Source organism: Eleutherodactylus coqui, chromosome 3 (assembly GCF_035609145.1).
Source record: "Eleutherodactylus coqui strain aEleCoq1 chromosome 3, aEleCoq1.hap1, whole genome shotgun sequence".
In the NCBI taxonomy this organism is placed as follows: domain Eukaryota; kingdom Metazoa; phylum Chordata; class Amphibia; order Anura; family Eleutherodactylidae; genus Eleutherodactylus; species Eleutherodactylus coqui.
This window is the reverse complement of record NC_089839.1, coordinates 7,108,546-7,125,238: the sequence shown is the minus strand read 5'-3', so window position 1 is coordinate 7,125,238 and position 16,693 is coordinate 7,108,546. Positions and strand designations below refer to the sequence as shown.

The 16,693-nt window shown below is 58.7% G+C and overlaps 1 protein-coding gene across 1 annotated transcript in view; it reads right to left on the bottom strand.

Annotated features, from left to right (window-relative positions):
- The window catches only part of RRP15 (ribosomal RNA processing 15 homolog), a 39,530-nt gene extending 27,368 nt beyond the window's left edge, over positions 1–12,162 (bottom strand). The window contains exons 1-2 of the mRNA XM_066595079.1: positions 12,078–12,162; positions 6,371–6,621 (exon numbers count right to left, since the gene is read on the bottom strand). Of these exons, the coding sequence (XP_066451176.1) occupies positions 6,371–6,621; positions 12,078–12,105 (279 nt within the window). The 5' untranslated portion in view covers positions 12,106–12,162. The remainder of the gene's footprint in view (positions 1–6,370; positions 6,622–12,077) is intronic.
- Positions 12,163–16,693: the final 4,531 nt, after the last annotated feature.

Below are 16,693 nucleotides of genomic sequence, written 5' to 3'. Positions count from 1 at the left end.
CCAGTCCTGATGCTGGAGGGTATTCTGTACGGCTCTGGTAGCTCCTCCTGTTCCTCCAGTCCTGATGTTGGAGGTTATTCTGTAGGGCTCTGGTAGCTCCTCCTGTTCCTCCGGTCCTGATGCTGGAGGGTATTCTGTAGGGCTCTGGTAGCTCCTCCCGTCCCTCCGGTCCTGATGCTGGAGGGTATTCTGTAGGGCTCTGGTAGCTCCTCCTGTCCCTCCAGTCCTGATGTTGGAGGGTATTCTGTAGGGCTCTGGTAGCTCCTCCTGTTCCTCCGGTCCTGATACTGGAGGGTATTCTGTAGGGCTCTGGTAGCTCCTCCTGTCCCTCCAGTCCTGATGTTGGAGGGTATTCTGTACGGCTCTGGTAGCTCCTCCTGTTCCTCCGGTCCTGATACTGGAGGGTATTCTGTAGGGCTCTGGTAGCTCCTCCTGTCCCTCCAGTCCTGATGTTGGAGGGTATTCTGTAGGGCTCTGGTAGCTCCTCCTGTTCCTCCGATCCTGATACTGGAGGGTATTCTGTAGGGCTCTGGTAGCTCCTCTTGTTCTTCCAGTCCTGATGTTGGAGGGTATTCTGTAGGGCTCTCGTAGCTCCTTCTGTTCCTCTGGTCCTAATGCTGGAGGGAATTCTGTAGGGCTCTGGTAGCTCCTCCTGTTCCTCTGGTCCTGATGCTGGAGGGTATTCTGTAGGGCTCTGGTAGCTCCTCCTGTTCCTCCGGTCCTGATGCTGGAGGGTATTCTGTAGGGCTCTGGTAGCTCCTCCTGTTCCTCCGGTCCTGATGCTGGAGGGTATTCTGTAGGGCTCTGGTAGCTCCTCCTGTTCCTCCGGTCCTGATACTGGAGGGTATTCTGTAGGGCTCTGGTAGCTCCTCCTGTCCCTCCAGTCCTGATGTTGGAGGGTATTCTGTACGGCTCTGGTAGCTCCTCCTGTTCCTCCGGTCCTGATACTGGAGGGTATTCTGTAGGGCTCTGGTAGCTCCTCCTGTCCCTCCAGTCCTGATGTTGGAGGGTATTCTGTAGGGCTCTGGTAGCTCCTCCTGTTCCTCCGATCCTGATACTGGAGGGTATTCTGTAGGGCTCTGGTAGCTCCTCTTGTTCTTCCAGTCCTGATGTTGGAGGGTATTCTGTAGGGCTCTCGTAGCTCCTTCTGTTCCTCTGGTCCTAATGCTGGAGGGAATTCTGTAGGGCTCTGGTAGCTCCTCCTGTTCCTCTGGTCCTGATGCTGGAGGGTATTCTGTAGGGCTCTGGTAGCTCCTCCTGTTCCTCCGGTCCTGATGCTGGAGGGTATTCTGTAGGGCTCTGGTAGCTCCTCCTGTTCCTCCGGTCCTGATGCTGGAGGGTATTCTGTAGGGCTCTGGTAGCTCCTCCTGTTCCTCCGGTCCTGATACTGGAGGATATTCTGTAGGGCTCTGGTAGCTCCTCTTGTTCTTCCAGTCCTGATGTCGGAGGGTATTCTGTAGGGCTCTGGTAGCTCCTCCTGTCCCTCCAGTCCTGATGCTGGAGGGTATTCTGTACGGCTCTGGTAGCTCCTCCTGTTCCTCCAGTCCTGATGTTGGAGGGTATTCTGTAGGGCTCTGGTAGCTCCTCCTGTTCCTCCGGTCCTGATGCTGGAGGGTATTCTGTAGGGCTCTGGTAGCTCCTCTTGTTCTTCCAGTCCTGATGTCGGAGGGTATTCTGTAGGGCTCTGGTAGCTCCTCCTGTCCCTCCAGTCCTGATGCTGGAGGGTATTCTGTACGGCTCTGGTAGCTCCTCCTGTTCCTCCAGTCCTGATGTTGGAGGGTATTCTGTAGGGCTCTGGTAGCTCCTCCTGTTCCTCCGGTCCTGATGCTGGAGGGTATTCTGTAGGGCTCTGGTAGCTCCTCCCGTCCCTCCGGTCCTGATGCTGGAGGGTATTCTGTAGGGCTCTGGTAGCTCCTCCTGTCCCTCCAGTCCTGATGTTGGAGGGTATTCTGTAGGGCTCTGGTAGCTCCTCCTGTTCCTCCGGTCCTGATACTGGAGGGTATTCTGTAGGGCTCTGGTAGCTCCTCCGGTCCCTCCAGTCCTGATGTTGGAGGGTATTCTGTAGGGCTCTGGTAGCTCCTCCTGTTCCTCCGGTCCTGATACTGGAGGGTATTCTGTAGGGCTCTGGTAGCTCCTCCTGTCCCTCCAGTCCTGATGTTGGAGGGTATTCTGTAGGGCTCTCGTAGCTCCTTCTGTTCCTCTGGTCCTGATGCTGGAGGGTATTCTGTAGGGCTCTGGTAGCTCCTCCTGTTCCTCCGGTCCTGATGCTGGAGGGTATTCTGTAGGGCTCTGGTAGCTCCTCCTGTCCCTCCAGTCCTGATGTTGGAGGGTATTCTGTAGGGCTCTGGTAGCTCCTCCTGTTCCTCCGGTCCTGATACTGGAGGGTATTCTGTAGGGCTCTGGTAGCTCCTCCTGTCCCTCCAGTCCTGATGCTGGAGGGTATTCTGTAGGGCTCTGGTAGCTCCTCCTGTTCCTCCGGTCCTGATGCTGGGGGGTATTCTGTAGGGCTCTGGTAGCTCCTCCTGGTCCTCCGGTCCTGATGCTGGAGGGTATTCTGTAGGGCTCTGGTAGCTCCTCCTGGTCCTCCGGTCCTGATGCTGGAGGGTATTCTGTAGGGCTCTGGTAGCTCCTCCTGGTCCTCCGGTCCTGATGCTGGAGGGTATTCTGTAGGGCAGGGGTCCCCAACTCCAGTCCTCAGGGACCACCAACAGGTCATGTTTTCAGGATATCCTATGGTAAGAACACCTGTGGCAATGTCTGAGGCACCGACAATAATTACATCACCTGTGTAATACTGAGGAAATCCTGAAAACATGACCTGTTGGCGGTCCCTGAGGACTGGAGTTGGGGAACACTGCTGTAGGGCTCTGGTAGCTCCTCCTGTTCCTCCGGTCCTGATGCTGGAGGGTCTTATGTGGGGCTCTGGTAGCTCCTCCTGTTCCTCCGGTCCTGATGTTGGAGGGTATTCTGTAGTGCTCTGGTAGCTCCTCCTGTTCCTCCGGTCCTGATACTGGAGGGTATTCTGTAGGGCTCTGGTAGCTCCTCCTGTTCCTCCGGTCCTGATGTTGGAGGGTATTCTGTAGGGCTCTGGTAGCTGCTCCTGTCCCTCCAGTCCTGATGCTGGAGGGTATTCTGTAGGGCTCTGGTAGCTCCTCCTGTCCCTCCGGTCCTGATGGGCAGCAGGTACTCTTCATGTACCGGCAGTGACAGGGACATCAGCGACATCCAGAACTAGAGGAGAATCAGCAAGTCAGCAAGGAGGAGGGAAGGATCGCCTCGCTGTTTTGGGGGGGGGGGGGGGGCGGTGTCTGTTACTTTCATTTGCGCCTAAGCAGGAGAATCGGATTCCCGACGGCTTCTGCTTCCTGACCGGACAGACTGATGTCCCTGAAGTGGCTTGGGGTCATACTGGAGACTTGGAGAGACTCCGTCACCTACATTTAGTCCTATGAGCTGCAGGTAGGTGACCCGCTGAGTGTTATACTTAACTCCCCCGCTGTTCCCCCCCAGGGTCCGCGCTGAAAGCCGTTGCTGTTAGGTGGTCCACCCATTCTAATTTTATAGTGGCGGACCCACTAGCGCCGCTCAAGGTACTGATGGCGGCTTCCAGCACCGACACCGGGGAAGGTGAGCATTTTGCATACATAAATCCCCCAAAAAGCGTAAGGCGGCCCCAGTGATATCATGTGTAAACATATGGAAGCATCAGGCCGGGCGCCCGCGGCCATAAGCGTAAAGGGCTGTGTAAGCCAATGTGCAGCCGCCGGTCAGCCGGCCCTAGGGATACATATGGCTGCTTTCACGCGGCCGAGAACAAGCGCCATTCCTTTGATCGCGGTCCGTACACCAGCGATTCTCTTCCCACACTGGACTGCAATGCAGAAAAAAAAAGTCGCGGCATGACCCGTGTTTGGGCGCTCCCTGGCAACGCATCGCCCATCGTCTTCAATCAAGGCCAGCAAAAACATGGCGTGCGAGGTCTCACATTGAGAATAACGGTAAACACTTGCCGATCCTCCAGTGCGCCCGAAGTGTGCCCACCGCCTCCCCAGCGGTCACGGCCTGGTATCGCGCTCGCCCGTGTGAAGTTAGTCTGAGACATTCAAACTGTACGGCGTAAGACAGCGTATGTCACACCTCCCCGTCCGGCGCTCTACACCCGGTTTGGGTTTTTTGGGGGTTAAAGTTTCCCACGCTGTCGCTTCGCAATAGCAGGTATACCTGCCGCCCGTAGGCGATGTACCTGCGTGTGGGTGGCGGTGATGCCCAGGGAACAACGGGCTCTTTTGTGCGCAATATGCTGGAAAATATAGCATGCTGCGATCTTTTTTGCACTCAGGTATTGCGCAATTCCTACCCGCAACTGCGCCGGCCACGTATGTGATCACCTGCAAAGCGCCCGTCTGAATACCCAACAGAGATCAGCGCCGCTCACGGCTGCATTGCATATGGTTGGCGCAGCGCATCCATCTGACCGTATGACGCGGATTCACGCCGTATTTTGGCTTCTTCTGCGGATTTAGACAATGAGGTGGGAGGAGCGGACGGTTTCTCCTTCCTTCCTGCATTTGCAAATGTAGTGATTGCGTATTTTTAAGGCTCCCGCAGACTTTCTTGCGCAATTTCAGTTTGTAATACGGACCAAAATACGATTGCGGACGTTCACGCGGTTTTTGCTGCGGATCGGCGGCAGATTCAACCTTTAATCTGTTTAGGTGAAAAAAAACCACAAATGAGGCGGAATGATTCTCGCTGCATCAATTCTGTTGAACGTCCCGAAACGCTCCGGCGCTCCGCAGCGCAGACGATGCAACGAGGCAGGAAACCCCCCAGAAACTTCACCATCATCTGCGAGAAATTACGGGTTTACTTTCATTTCACATTTACTACAAATACATTTTCCAAATGAAAATCCCATTTTTTGGTAAGGTTTCCGCTGCCTGGACCGTCCTACACCTGAGGCCCCGCCCCACTTAGGGCTGTCACACACCTGAGGCCCCGCCCCACTTAGGGCTGTCACACACCTGAGGCCCCGCCCCACTTAGGGCTGTCACACACCTGAGGCCCCGCCCCACTTAGGGCTGTCACACACCTGAGGCCCCGCCCCACTTAGGGCTGTCACACACCTGAAGCTCTACCCCTCCTGCGGAGGTATTTATAGCTGTCACGCACCCGAGGCCCCGCCCCACTTACGGCTCTCACGCACCCGAGGCCCCGCCCCACTTACGGCTCTCACGCACCCGAGGCCCCGCCCCACTTACGGCTCTCACGCACCCGAGGCCCCGCCCCACTTACGGCTCTCACGCACCCGAGGCCCCGCCCCACTTACGGCTCTCACGCACCCGAGGCCCCGCCCCACTTACGGCTCTCACGCACCCGAGGCCCCGCCCCACTTACGGCTCTCACGCACCCGAGGCCCCGCCCCACTTACGGCTCTCACGCACCCGAGGCCCCGCCCCACTTACGGCTCTCACGCACCCGAGGCCCCGCCCCACTTACGGCTCTCACGCACCCGAGGCCCCGCCCCACTTACGGCTCTCACGCACCCGAGGCCCCGCCCCACTTACGGCTCTCACGCACCCGAGGCCCCGCCCCACTTACGGCTCTCACGCACCCGAGGCCCCGCCCCACTTACGGCTCACGCACCCGAGGCCCCGCCCCACTTACGGCTCACGCACCCGAGGCCCCGCCCCACTTACGGCTCTCACGCACCCGAGGCCCCGCCCCACTTACGGCTCTCACGCACCCGAGGCCCCGCCCCACTTACGGCTCTCACGCACCCGAGGCCCCGCCCCACTTACGGCTCTCACGCACCCGAGGCCCCGCCCCACTTACGGCTCTCACGCACCCGAGGCCCCGCCCCACTTACGGCTCTCACGCACCCGAGGCCCCGCCCCACTTACGGCTCTCACGCACCCGAGGCCCCGCCCCACTTACGGCTCTCACGCACCCAAGGCCCCGCCCCACTTACGGCTCTCACGCACCCGAGGCCCCGCCCCACTTACGGCTCTCACGCACCCGAGGCCCCGCCCCACTTACGGCTCTCACGCACCCGAGGCCCCGCCCCACTTACGGCTCTCACGCACCCGAGGCCCCGCCCCACTTACGGCTCTCACGCACCCGAGGCCCCGCCCCACTTACGGCTCTCACGCACCCGAGGCTCCGCCCCACTTACGGCTCTCACGCACCCGAGGCCCCGCCCCACTTACGGCTCTCACGCACCCGAGGCCCCGCCCCACTTACGGCTCTCACGCACCCGAGGCTCCGCCCCACTTACGGCTGTCACGCACCCGAGGCTCCGCCCCACTTACGGCTGTCACGCACCCGAGGCTCCGCCCCTCCTGCAGAGGTATTTCCGGCTGTCACTCACCTGTGTCTTTCTCTCCAGCCGCTCCTGTCTGTCTCTTTCCTTCTCCTTCTCCAGCGCTTTGCTTTTCACCAGGATGGCGCTGGCCTTGTCCGAGGGGACTTTCTTGCTGAGGATCTTGGCCATGGCGTCCGCCCAGCCTTTATTCGGGTCGTCCGACTCCACCTGGTTGTTTGCTTCATGGTTGGACGCATCCGACTCCTCTCCGCCATCGGAAGAAAGAACGTCGGCACCCGAGTCGGGATCTTCAGAACCTGAACAGACACAAAGGGCCTCGTTATCACAGATATCTGACAGGAAGGTGTCCCCGCTGCCCGCAGCGACCAATCACTGCGCAGCGACCAATCACTGCGCAGCGACCAATCACTGCGCAGCGACCAATCACTGCGCAGCGACCAATCACTGCGCAGCGACCAATCACTGCGCAGCGACCAATCACTGCGCAGCTTCCATTGTACCACAGCAGCTTAAGCAATGGCAGCTGAGCTCCGAGAACACGGACATCTGACAGATTACACAACGTGTCACACTCCGGGTCCGTGGGCAAGTCAGCCCCGCAACGCCATTATATGTGGCCAACGACAAGGTCCGGACGCAGGTAGGAAGCTCAGGAAAAGGGGGGCACGGCGAAGACTGGAAAGGCCACGGCAGAAGAGGGGGGAGGGCGGGACTAGTGGGGAGGCCACGGCAGAAGAGAGGGGAGGGGGCGGGACTACTGGGGGGGCCACGGCAGAAGAGAGGGAGGGGGCGGGACTGCTGGGGGGGCCACGGCAGAAGAGAGGGAGGGGGCGGGACTGCTGGGGAGGCCACGGCAGAAGAGGGGGAGGGGGCGGGACTGCTGGGGAGGCCACGGCAGAAGAGGGGGAGGGGGCGGGACTGCTGGGGAGGCCACGGCAGAAGAGGGAGAGGGGGCGGCAGTAGAGAAGGAGGGGGCGGGACTACTGGGGAGGCTACGGCAGAAGAGGGGGAGGGGGCGGGACTACGGGGAGGCTACGGCAGAAGAGAGGGAGGGGGCGGGACTACGGGGAGGCTACGGCAGAAGGGGGGGAGAGGGGGGACTACTGGGGAGGCTACGGCAGAAGGGGGGGAGAGGGGGGACTACTGGGGAGGCTACGGCAGAAGGGGGGGGAGAGGGGGGACTACTGGGGAGGCTACGGCAGAAGGGGGGGGAGAGGGGGGACTACTGGGGAGGCTACGGCAGAAGGGGGGGGAGAGGGGGGACTACTGGGGAGGCTACGGCAGAAGGGGGGGAGAGGGGAGACTACTGGGGAGGCTACGGCAGAAGGGGGGGAGAGGGGAGACTACTGGGGAGGCTACGGCAGAAGGGGGGGAGAGGGGAGACTACTGGGGAGGCTACGGCAGAAGGGGGGGAGAGGGGAGACTACTGGGGAGGCTACGGCAGAAGGGGGGGAGAGGGGAGACTACTGGGGAGGCTACGGCAGAAGGGGGGGAGAGGGGAGACTACTGGGGAGGCTACGGCAGAAGGGGGGGAGAGGGGAGACTACTGGGGAGGCTACGGCAGAAGGGGGGGAGAGGGGAGACTACTGGGGAGGCTACGGCAGAAGGGGGGGAGAGGGGAGACTACTGGGGAGGCTACGGCAGAAGGGGGGGAGAGGGGAGACTACTGGGGAGGCTACGGCAGAAGGGGGGGAGAGGGGAGACTACTGGGGAGGCTACGGCAGAAGGGGGGGAGAGGGGAGACTACTGGGGAGGCTACGGCAGAAGGGGGGGAGAGGGGAGACTACTGGGGAGGCTACGGCAGAAGGGGGGGAGAGGGGAGACTACTGGGGAGGCTACGGCAGAAGGGGGGGAGGGGGGACTACTGGGGAGGCTACGGCAGAAGGGAGGGGGCTCTACTGGGGAGGCTACGGCAGAAGGGAGGGGGCTCTACTGGGGAGGCTACGGCAGAAGGGAGGGGGCTCTACTGGGGAGGCTACGGCAGAAGGGAGGGGGCTCTACTGGGGAGGCTACGGCAGAAGGGAGGGGGCTCTACTGGGGAGGCTACGGCAGAAGGGAGGGGGCTCTACTGGGGAGGCTACGGCAGAAGGGAGGGGGCTCTACTGGGGAGGCTACGGCAGAAGGGAGGGGGCTCTACTGGGGAGGCTACGGCAGAAGGGAGGGGGCTCTACTGGGGAGGCTACGGCAGAAGGGAGGGGGCTCTACTGGGGAGGCTACGGCAGAAGGGAGGGGGCTCTACTGGGGAGGCTACGGCAGAAGGGGGGGAGAGGGGGCTCTACTGGGGAGGCTACGGCAGAAGGGGGGGAGAGGGGGCTCTACTGGGGAGGCTACGGCAGAAGAGGGGGAGGGGGCGGGACTACGGGGAGGCTACGGCAGAAGAGAGGGAGGGGGCGGGACTACGGGGAGGCTACGGCAGAAGGGGGGGAGGGGGCTCTACTGGGGAGGCTACGGCAGAAGGGAGGGGGCTCTACTGGGGAGGCTACGGCAGAAGGGAGGGGGCTCTACTGGGGAGGCTACGGCAGAAGGGAGGGGGCTCTACTGGGGAGGCTACGGCAGAAGGGAGGGGGCTCTACTGGGGAGGCTACGGTAGAAGGGAGGGGGCTCTACTGGGGAGGCTACGGCAGAAGGGAGGGGGCTCTACTGGGGAGGCTACGGCAGAAGGGGGGGGGCTCTACTGGGGAGGCTACGGCAGAAGGGGGGGAGAGGGGGCTCTACTGGGGAGGCTACGGCAGAAGAGGGGGAGGGGGCGGGACTACGGGGAGGCTACGGCAGAAGAGAGGGAGGGGGCGGGACTACGGGGAGGCTACGGCAGAAGGGGGGGAGAGGGGGGACTACTGGGGAGGCTACGGCAGAAGGGGGGGGAGAGGGGGGACTACGGCAGAAGGGGGGGAGAGGGGGGACTACTGGGGAGGCTACGGCAGAAGGGGGGGGAGAGGGGGGACTACTGGGGAGGCTACGGCAGAAGGGGGGGAGAGGGGAGACTACTGGGGAGGCTACGGCAGAAGGGGGGGAGAGGGGAGACTACTGGGGAGGCTACGGCAGAAGGGGGGGAGAGGGGAGACTACTGGGGAGGCTACGGCAGAAGGGGGGGAGAGGGGAGACTACTGGGGAGGCTACGGCAGAAGGGGGGGAGAGGGGAGACTACTGGGGAGGCTACGGCAGAAGGGGGGGAGAGGGGAGACTACTGGGGAGGCTACGGCAGAAGGGGGGGAGAGGGGAGACTACTGGGGAGGCTACGGCAGAAGGGGGGGAGAGGGGAGACTACTGGGGAGGCTACGGCAGAAGGGGGGGAGAGGGGAGACTACTGGGGAGGCTACGGCAGAAGGGAGGGGGCTCTACTGGGGAGGCTACGGCAGAAGGGAGGGGGCTCTACTGGGGAGGCTACGGCAGAAGGGAGGGGGCTCTACTGGGGAGGCTACGGCAGAAGGGAGGGGGCTCTACTGGGGAGGCTACGGCAGAAGGGAGGGGGCTCTACTGGGGAGGCTACGGCAGAAGGGAGGGGGCTCTACTGGGGAGGCTACGGCAGAAGGGAGGGGGCTCTACTGGGGAGGCTACGGCAGAAGGGAGGGGGCTCTACTGGGGAGGCTACGGCAGAAGGGGGGGGAGAGGGGGCTCTACTGGGGAGGCTACGGCAGAAGGGGGGGAGAGGGGGGACTACTGGGGAGGCTACGGCAGAAGGGGGGGGAGAGGGGGGACTACTGGGGAGGCTACGGCAGAAGGGGGGAGGGGGGACTACTGGGGAGGCTACGGCAGAAGGGGGGAGGGGGGACTACTGGGGAGGCTACGGCAGAAGGGGGGGAGAGGGGGGACTACTGGGGAGGCTACGGCAGAAGGGGGGGAGAGGGGGGACTACTGGGGAGGCTACGGCAGAAGGGGGGGAGAGGGGGGACTACTGGGGAAGCTACGGCAGAAGGGGGGGGAGAGGGGGGACTACTGGGGAGGCTACGGCAGAAGGGGGGGGGGGAGAGGGAGGACTACTGGGGAGGCTACGGCAGAAGGGGGGGGGAGAGGGGGGGACTACTGGGGAGGCTACGGCAGAAGGGGGGGGAGAGGGGGGGACTACTGGGGAGGCTACGGCAGAAGGGGGGGGGGGGAGAGGGGGACTACTGGGGAGGCTACGGCAGAAGGGGGGGGGGAGAGGGGGGACTACTGGGGAGGCTACGGCAGAAGGGGGGGGGGAGAGGGGGGACTACTGGGGAGGCTACGGCAGAAGGGGGGGGGGGAGAGGGGGGACTACTGGGGAGGCTACGGCAGAAGGGGGGGGAGAGGGGGGACTACTGGGGAGGCTACGGCAGAAGGGGGGGGAGAGGGGGGAATACTGGGGAGGCTACGGCAGAAGGGGGGGAGGGGGGGACTACTGGGGAGGCTACGGCAGAAGGGGGAGGAGAGGGGGGACTACTGGGGAGGCTACGGCAGAAGGGGGGGGAGAGGGGGGACTACTGGGGAGGCTACGGCAGAAGGGGGGGAGAGGGGGGAATACTGGGGAGGCTACGGCAGAAGGGGGGGAGAGGGGGGAATACTGGGGAGGCTACGGCAGAGGGGGGGTGAAGTGGGGGGGGACTACTGGGGAGGCCACGGCAGAAGAGGGGGGAGTACGGGGACTACTGGGGAGGCCACGGCAGAAGAGGGGGAGTACGGGGACTACTGAGGAGGCCACGGCAGAAGAGGGGGAGTACGGGGACTACTGGGGAGGCCACGGCAGAAGAGGGGGAGTACGGGGACTACTGGGGAGGCCACGGCAGAAGAGGGGGAGTACGGGGACTACTGGGGAGGCCACGGCAGAAGAGGGGGAGTACGGGGACTACTGGGGAGGCCACGGCAGAAGAGGGGGAGTACGGGGACTACTGGGGAGGCCACGGCAGAAGAGGGGGAGTACGGGGACTACTGGGGAGGCCACGGCAGAAGAGGGGGAGTACGGGGACTACTGGGGAGGCCACGGCAGAAGAGGGGGAGTACGGGGACTACTGGGGAGGCCACGGCAGAAGAGGGGGGAGTACGGGACTACTGGGGAGGCTAAGGCAAAAATGGGGGGGGCGGTGGCGCGGCGACCACTGACGAGGCTACGGCAGAAGGGAGGGGAGGCGCGGCGACTACTGGGGAGGCTATGGCAGAATGGGGGGGGGGGGGGCGGTGGCGCGGCGACCACTGAGGAGGCTATGGTAGAATGGGGGGGGCGGTGGCGCGGCGACCACTGAAGAGGCTACGGCAGAAGGGAGGGGAGGCGCGGCGACTACTGGGGAGGCTATGGCAGAATGGGGGGGGGGGGGCGGTGGCGCAGCGACCACTGAGGAGGCTATGGTAGAATGGGGGGGCGGTGGCGCGGCGACCACTGAGGAGGCTATGGCAGAAGGGGGGAGGCGTGGCGACTACTGGGTAGTTATGAGGGGGGGGGGGGGGGTGAGTCACATGAGGTTATGGGGGAAGAAGTGGGGAGTCACATGACGAAGCTCCCAGCCCCCGTGCTCCCACCACCTCCGCGGCCCCAGTAATTACAGGGGGGCTTTGCTCTCATCTGACGGCCCTATAATTACATCCAGCAGCACCGCTTTCTCCATCACCGTCTAGAGGAGTCCACTGCGTCACAGGGGGCACCAGAGAGCGGCACTGTATGTGCAGACCCCACGTAGGACCGTTACCCTGAGCAACCACTCTGATGGCAGCTGGACCCGATTGGTCACTACAGGACAAGCCAGCAATCTGGGACTTGTAGTCCTCCAGCAGTACATTTACAGTGAGGAGCCGTCGCACCCACCTGCACGCTCCGCCGCCCGCACCTCCATCGCTGCAGCCTCACACGTGCTTACACTACTACTTCCGGGTATCAAGACGTATTTCCGGCTCCACTTCCTGTCTGCGCGGCTCTCACTCCGCCATGTTTGAGTCGGGAATCCCGTCCTCCGCTGCTCTGCTGCCATCTGGTGGTGAGTGCCTGGTAATACCTGAGAATGTTTGCTGATCGGAATACGCCGACATTTCGCCTTTCCTCTTGCAGTTGGCTGTTATCCGGTCATTTGCAGGTGGCTGCAGGGAGGAGCTCAGTGTCAGTGCGGCAGTGTAAAGTAATAGGGGTGTAATCCTGGCACAGCCGCGCGCAGTGCCGTCTCTGCTTCATCCTTGTTTCCACTCCTCGCGCTGCCATCCACAGTAGCGCCACGAGGAGCCCCCACGCTGCTGCGGCGCTCTGCCTGGCGATTGCGATACGGTCAGACGTCCTTCGTGAACACAACGCGCTGCTTTCAATCCGTTCATTCGCTCAGGCGATGAGGCAGAAACATAAATAGCGTCTCATGTAAAGGCGATTCCTGTATTTTTCCAATTAAAAAATGTGCACGAAAATCACAGGTGTGAGAAATACGGCGCGTCCCAAAACGCTGCGGGCGTCCAGCGGAAACTGCAGGTTACAGAGTGCGACAACCGCTCCCCGCGCTGATATCACCCTCCCCGCGTGCACCCTGACCGTACCCTCATGACAGCGCCCGTAACGCAGGCAACATACCGTAACAGTGCCAGGCACAGCACCCATAATAGTGTCAATAGTAGAAGTAGTACCGCCACCATACCAGTGCCAGGCACAGCACCCATAATAGTGTCAGTGAGACAAGTAGTATCACCACCATACCAGTGCCAGGCACAGCGCCCATAATAGTGTCAATAGTAGAAGTAGTACCGCCACCATAACGGTGCCAGGCACAGCGCCCATAATAGTGTCAATAGTACAAGTAGTACCGCCACCATAACGGTGCCAGGCACAGCACCCATAATAGTGTCAATAGTACCAGTAGTATCACCACCATACCAGTGCCAGGCACAGCGCCCATAATAGTGTCAATAGTACAAGTAGTACCGCCACCATAACGGTGCCAGGCACAGCGCCCATAATAGTGTCAATAGTACAAGTAGTACCGCCACCATAACAGTGCCAGGCACAGCACCCATAATAGTGTCAGTGAGACAAGTAGTATCACCACCATAACGGTGCCAGGCACAGCGCCCATAATAGTGTCAATAGTACAAGTAGTACCGCCACCATAACGGTGCCAGGCACAGCACCCATAATAGTGTCAATAGTACCAGTAGTATCACCACCATACCAGTGCCAGGCACAGCGCCCATAATAGTGTCAATAGTACAAGTAGTACCACCACCATAACGGTGCCAGGCACAGCGCCCATAATAGTGTCAATAGTACAAGTAGTATCACCACCATACCAGTGCCAGGCACAGCGCCCATAATAGTGTCAGTGAGACAAGTAGTATCACCACCATACCAGTGCCAGGCACAGCGCCCATAATAGTGTCAATAGTACAAGTAGTACCGCCACCATAACAGTGCCAGGCACAGCACCCATAATAGTGTCAATAGTAGAAGTAGTACCGCCACCATAACAGTGCCAGGCACAGCGCCCATAGTAGTGTCAATAGTACAAGTAGTACCGCCACCATAACAGTGCCAGGCACAGCACCCATAATAGTGTCAGTGAGACAAGTAGTATCACCACCATACCAGTGCCAGGCACAGCGCCCATAATAGTGTCAGTGAGACAAGTAGTATCACCACCATACCAGTGCCAGGCACAGCGCCCATAATAGTGTCAATAGTACAAGTAGTACCGCCACCATAACAGTGCCAGGCACAGCGCCCATAATAGTGTCAATAGTACAAGTAGTATCACCACCATAACAGTGCCAGGCACAGCGCCCATAGTAGTGTCAATAGTACAAGTAGTACCGCCACCATAACAGTGCCAGGCACAGCACCCATAATAGTGTCAGTGAGACAAGTAGTATCACCACCATACCAGTGCCAGGCACAGCGCCCATAATAGTGTCAATAGTACAAGTAGTATCACCACCATAACAGTGCCAGGCACAGCGCCCATAGTAGTGTCAATAGTACAAGTAGTACCGCCACCATAACAGTGCCAGGCACAGCACCCATAATAGTGTCAGTGAGACAAGTAGTATCACCACCATACCAGTGCCAGGCACAGCGCCCATAATAGTGTCAGTGAGACAAGTAGTATCACCACCATACCAGTGCCAGGCACAGCGCCCATAATAGTGTCAGTAATACAAATAATACTTCCACCTTAACAGTGCCAGGCACAGCACCCATAATAGTGTCAATAGTACAAGTAGTACCGCCACCATAACAGTGCCAGGCACAGCGCCCATAGTAGTGTCAGTGAGACAAGTAGTATCACCACCATACCAGTGCCAGGCACAGCGCCCATAATAGTGTCAGTGAGACAAGTAGTATCACCACCATACCAGTGCCAGGCACAGCGCCCATAATAGTGTCAGTAATACAAATAATACTTCCACCTTAACAGTGCCAGGCACAGCACCCATAATAGTGTCAATAGTACAAGTAGTACCGCCACCATAACAGTGCCAGGCACAGTGCCCATAACAGTGTCAGTAATACAAATAATACTTCCACCTTAACAGTGCCAGGCACAGTGCCCATAATAGTGTCAGTAATACAAGCAGTACCGCCACGATAACAGTGCCAGGCACAGCACCCCCAAAATAATGTCAGTATTACATGTACTGCCGCCACCATAATAGTGCCAGACACAGGGCCCATAATAGTTGCAGTAATACAAGTAGTACCACCACCATAGCAGTGAGAGGCACAGTACCCATAATAGAGTCAGCAATAGAAGTAATACCGCCACCATAACAGTGCCAGACACAGCACCCATAATAGTGTCAGTAATATTTCTAATACTGCCACCATAACAGTGCTAGGCACGGTGCCCATAATAGTGTTAGTAGTGCAAGTTATTTCACCAGCATAACAGTGCCAGGCACAGCGCCCATAATAGTGTCAGTAATACTAGTAGTATTGCCACCATAACAGTGCCAGGCACAGCACCCCCCAAATAGTGTCAGTAATACATGTACTGCCGCCACCATAATAGTGCCAGGCACAGTGCCCAAATTAGTTGCAGTAATACAAAGAGTACCATTATAACAGTGCCCATAATACTGTCAGTAATACAACTAGTACCACCACTATAACAGTGCCAGACACAGTACCCATAATAGTGTCAGCAATAGAAGTAATACCGCCACCATAATATTGTTAGGCTCAGTGCCCATAATAGTGTCAGTAATACTTGTAATTTCGCCACCATAACAGTGCCAGGCACAGTGCCCATAATAGTGTTAGTAGTGCAAGTTGTGCCACCAGCATAATAGTGCCAGGCACAGCGCCCATAATAGTTCATTAATAGAAGTAATACTGAAATCATAACATTGCCAGGCACAGAGCCCATAATAGTGCCAGTTATACAAAAAGTACCACCACCATAACAGTGCCAGGCACAGCGCCCATAATAGTGTCAGTAATAGAAGTAATACCGCCACCATAACAGTGCCAGGCACAGCGCCCATAATAGTGTCAGTAATTGAAGTAATACCGCCACCATACTAGTTCCAGGCTCGGTGCCCATAATAGTTTCTGTAATACAAGTAGTACTGTCATTATATTAGTGACCATAATAGCGTAAGTAATACTTGTTGGACCTCCACCATAGCAGTACGAGGCACAGTGCCCATAGCAGTATCAGTAATACAAGTTAATATAGGTAGTACTGCCACCATAACAGTAGCAGGCATAGTGCCCAAAATACTGTTAGAAATAGAAGTAGTACCGCCACCATAACAGTATCAGTAACAGAAGTAGTACCATCACCATGACAGTGCCAGTCACAGTGGCCATAATAGTGTCAGTAATACAAGTAGTACCTCCTCCACCATAACAGTGCCAGGCACAGCGCCGATAATAGTGTCAGAAATAAAGTAATACTGCCACCATAACAGTGCCAGATACAGCGCCCATAATAGTGTCAGTAATACAAGTAGTACTGCCAGAAACAGTGCCGATAATAGTGTCAGAAATAAAGTAATACTGCCACCATAACAGTGCCAGACACAACGCCCATAATAGTGTTAGTAATAGAAGTAATACCGCCACCATAATAGTGCCAGGAACAGCGCCCATAGTAGTGTCAGTAATTCAAGTTAATATAGGTAGTACTGCCACCATAACAGTAGCAGGCATAGTGCCCAAAATACTGTTAGAAATAGAAGTAGTACCGCCACCATAACAGTGCCAGGAACAGATCGCATAATAGTGTCAGAAAAATAATTAATACGACCACCATAAAAGTCCCAGGCACAGCGCCCATAATAGTGTCTGTAATAGAAGTAATACCGCCACCATAACACTGCCAGAAACAGTGCCGATAATAGTGTCAGAAATAAAGTAATACCGCCACCATAAGAGTGCCAGACACAGCACCCATAATAGTGTTAGTAATAGAAGTAATACCGCCACCATAATAGTGCCAGGAACAG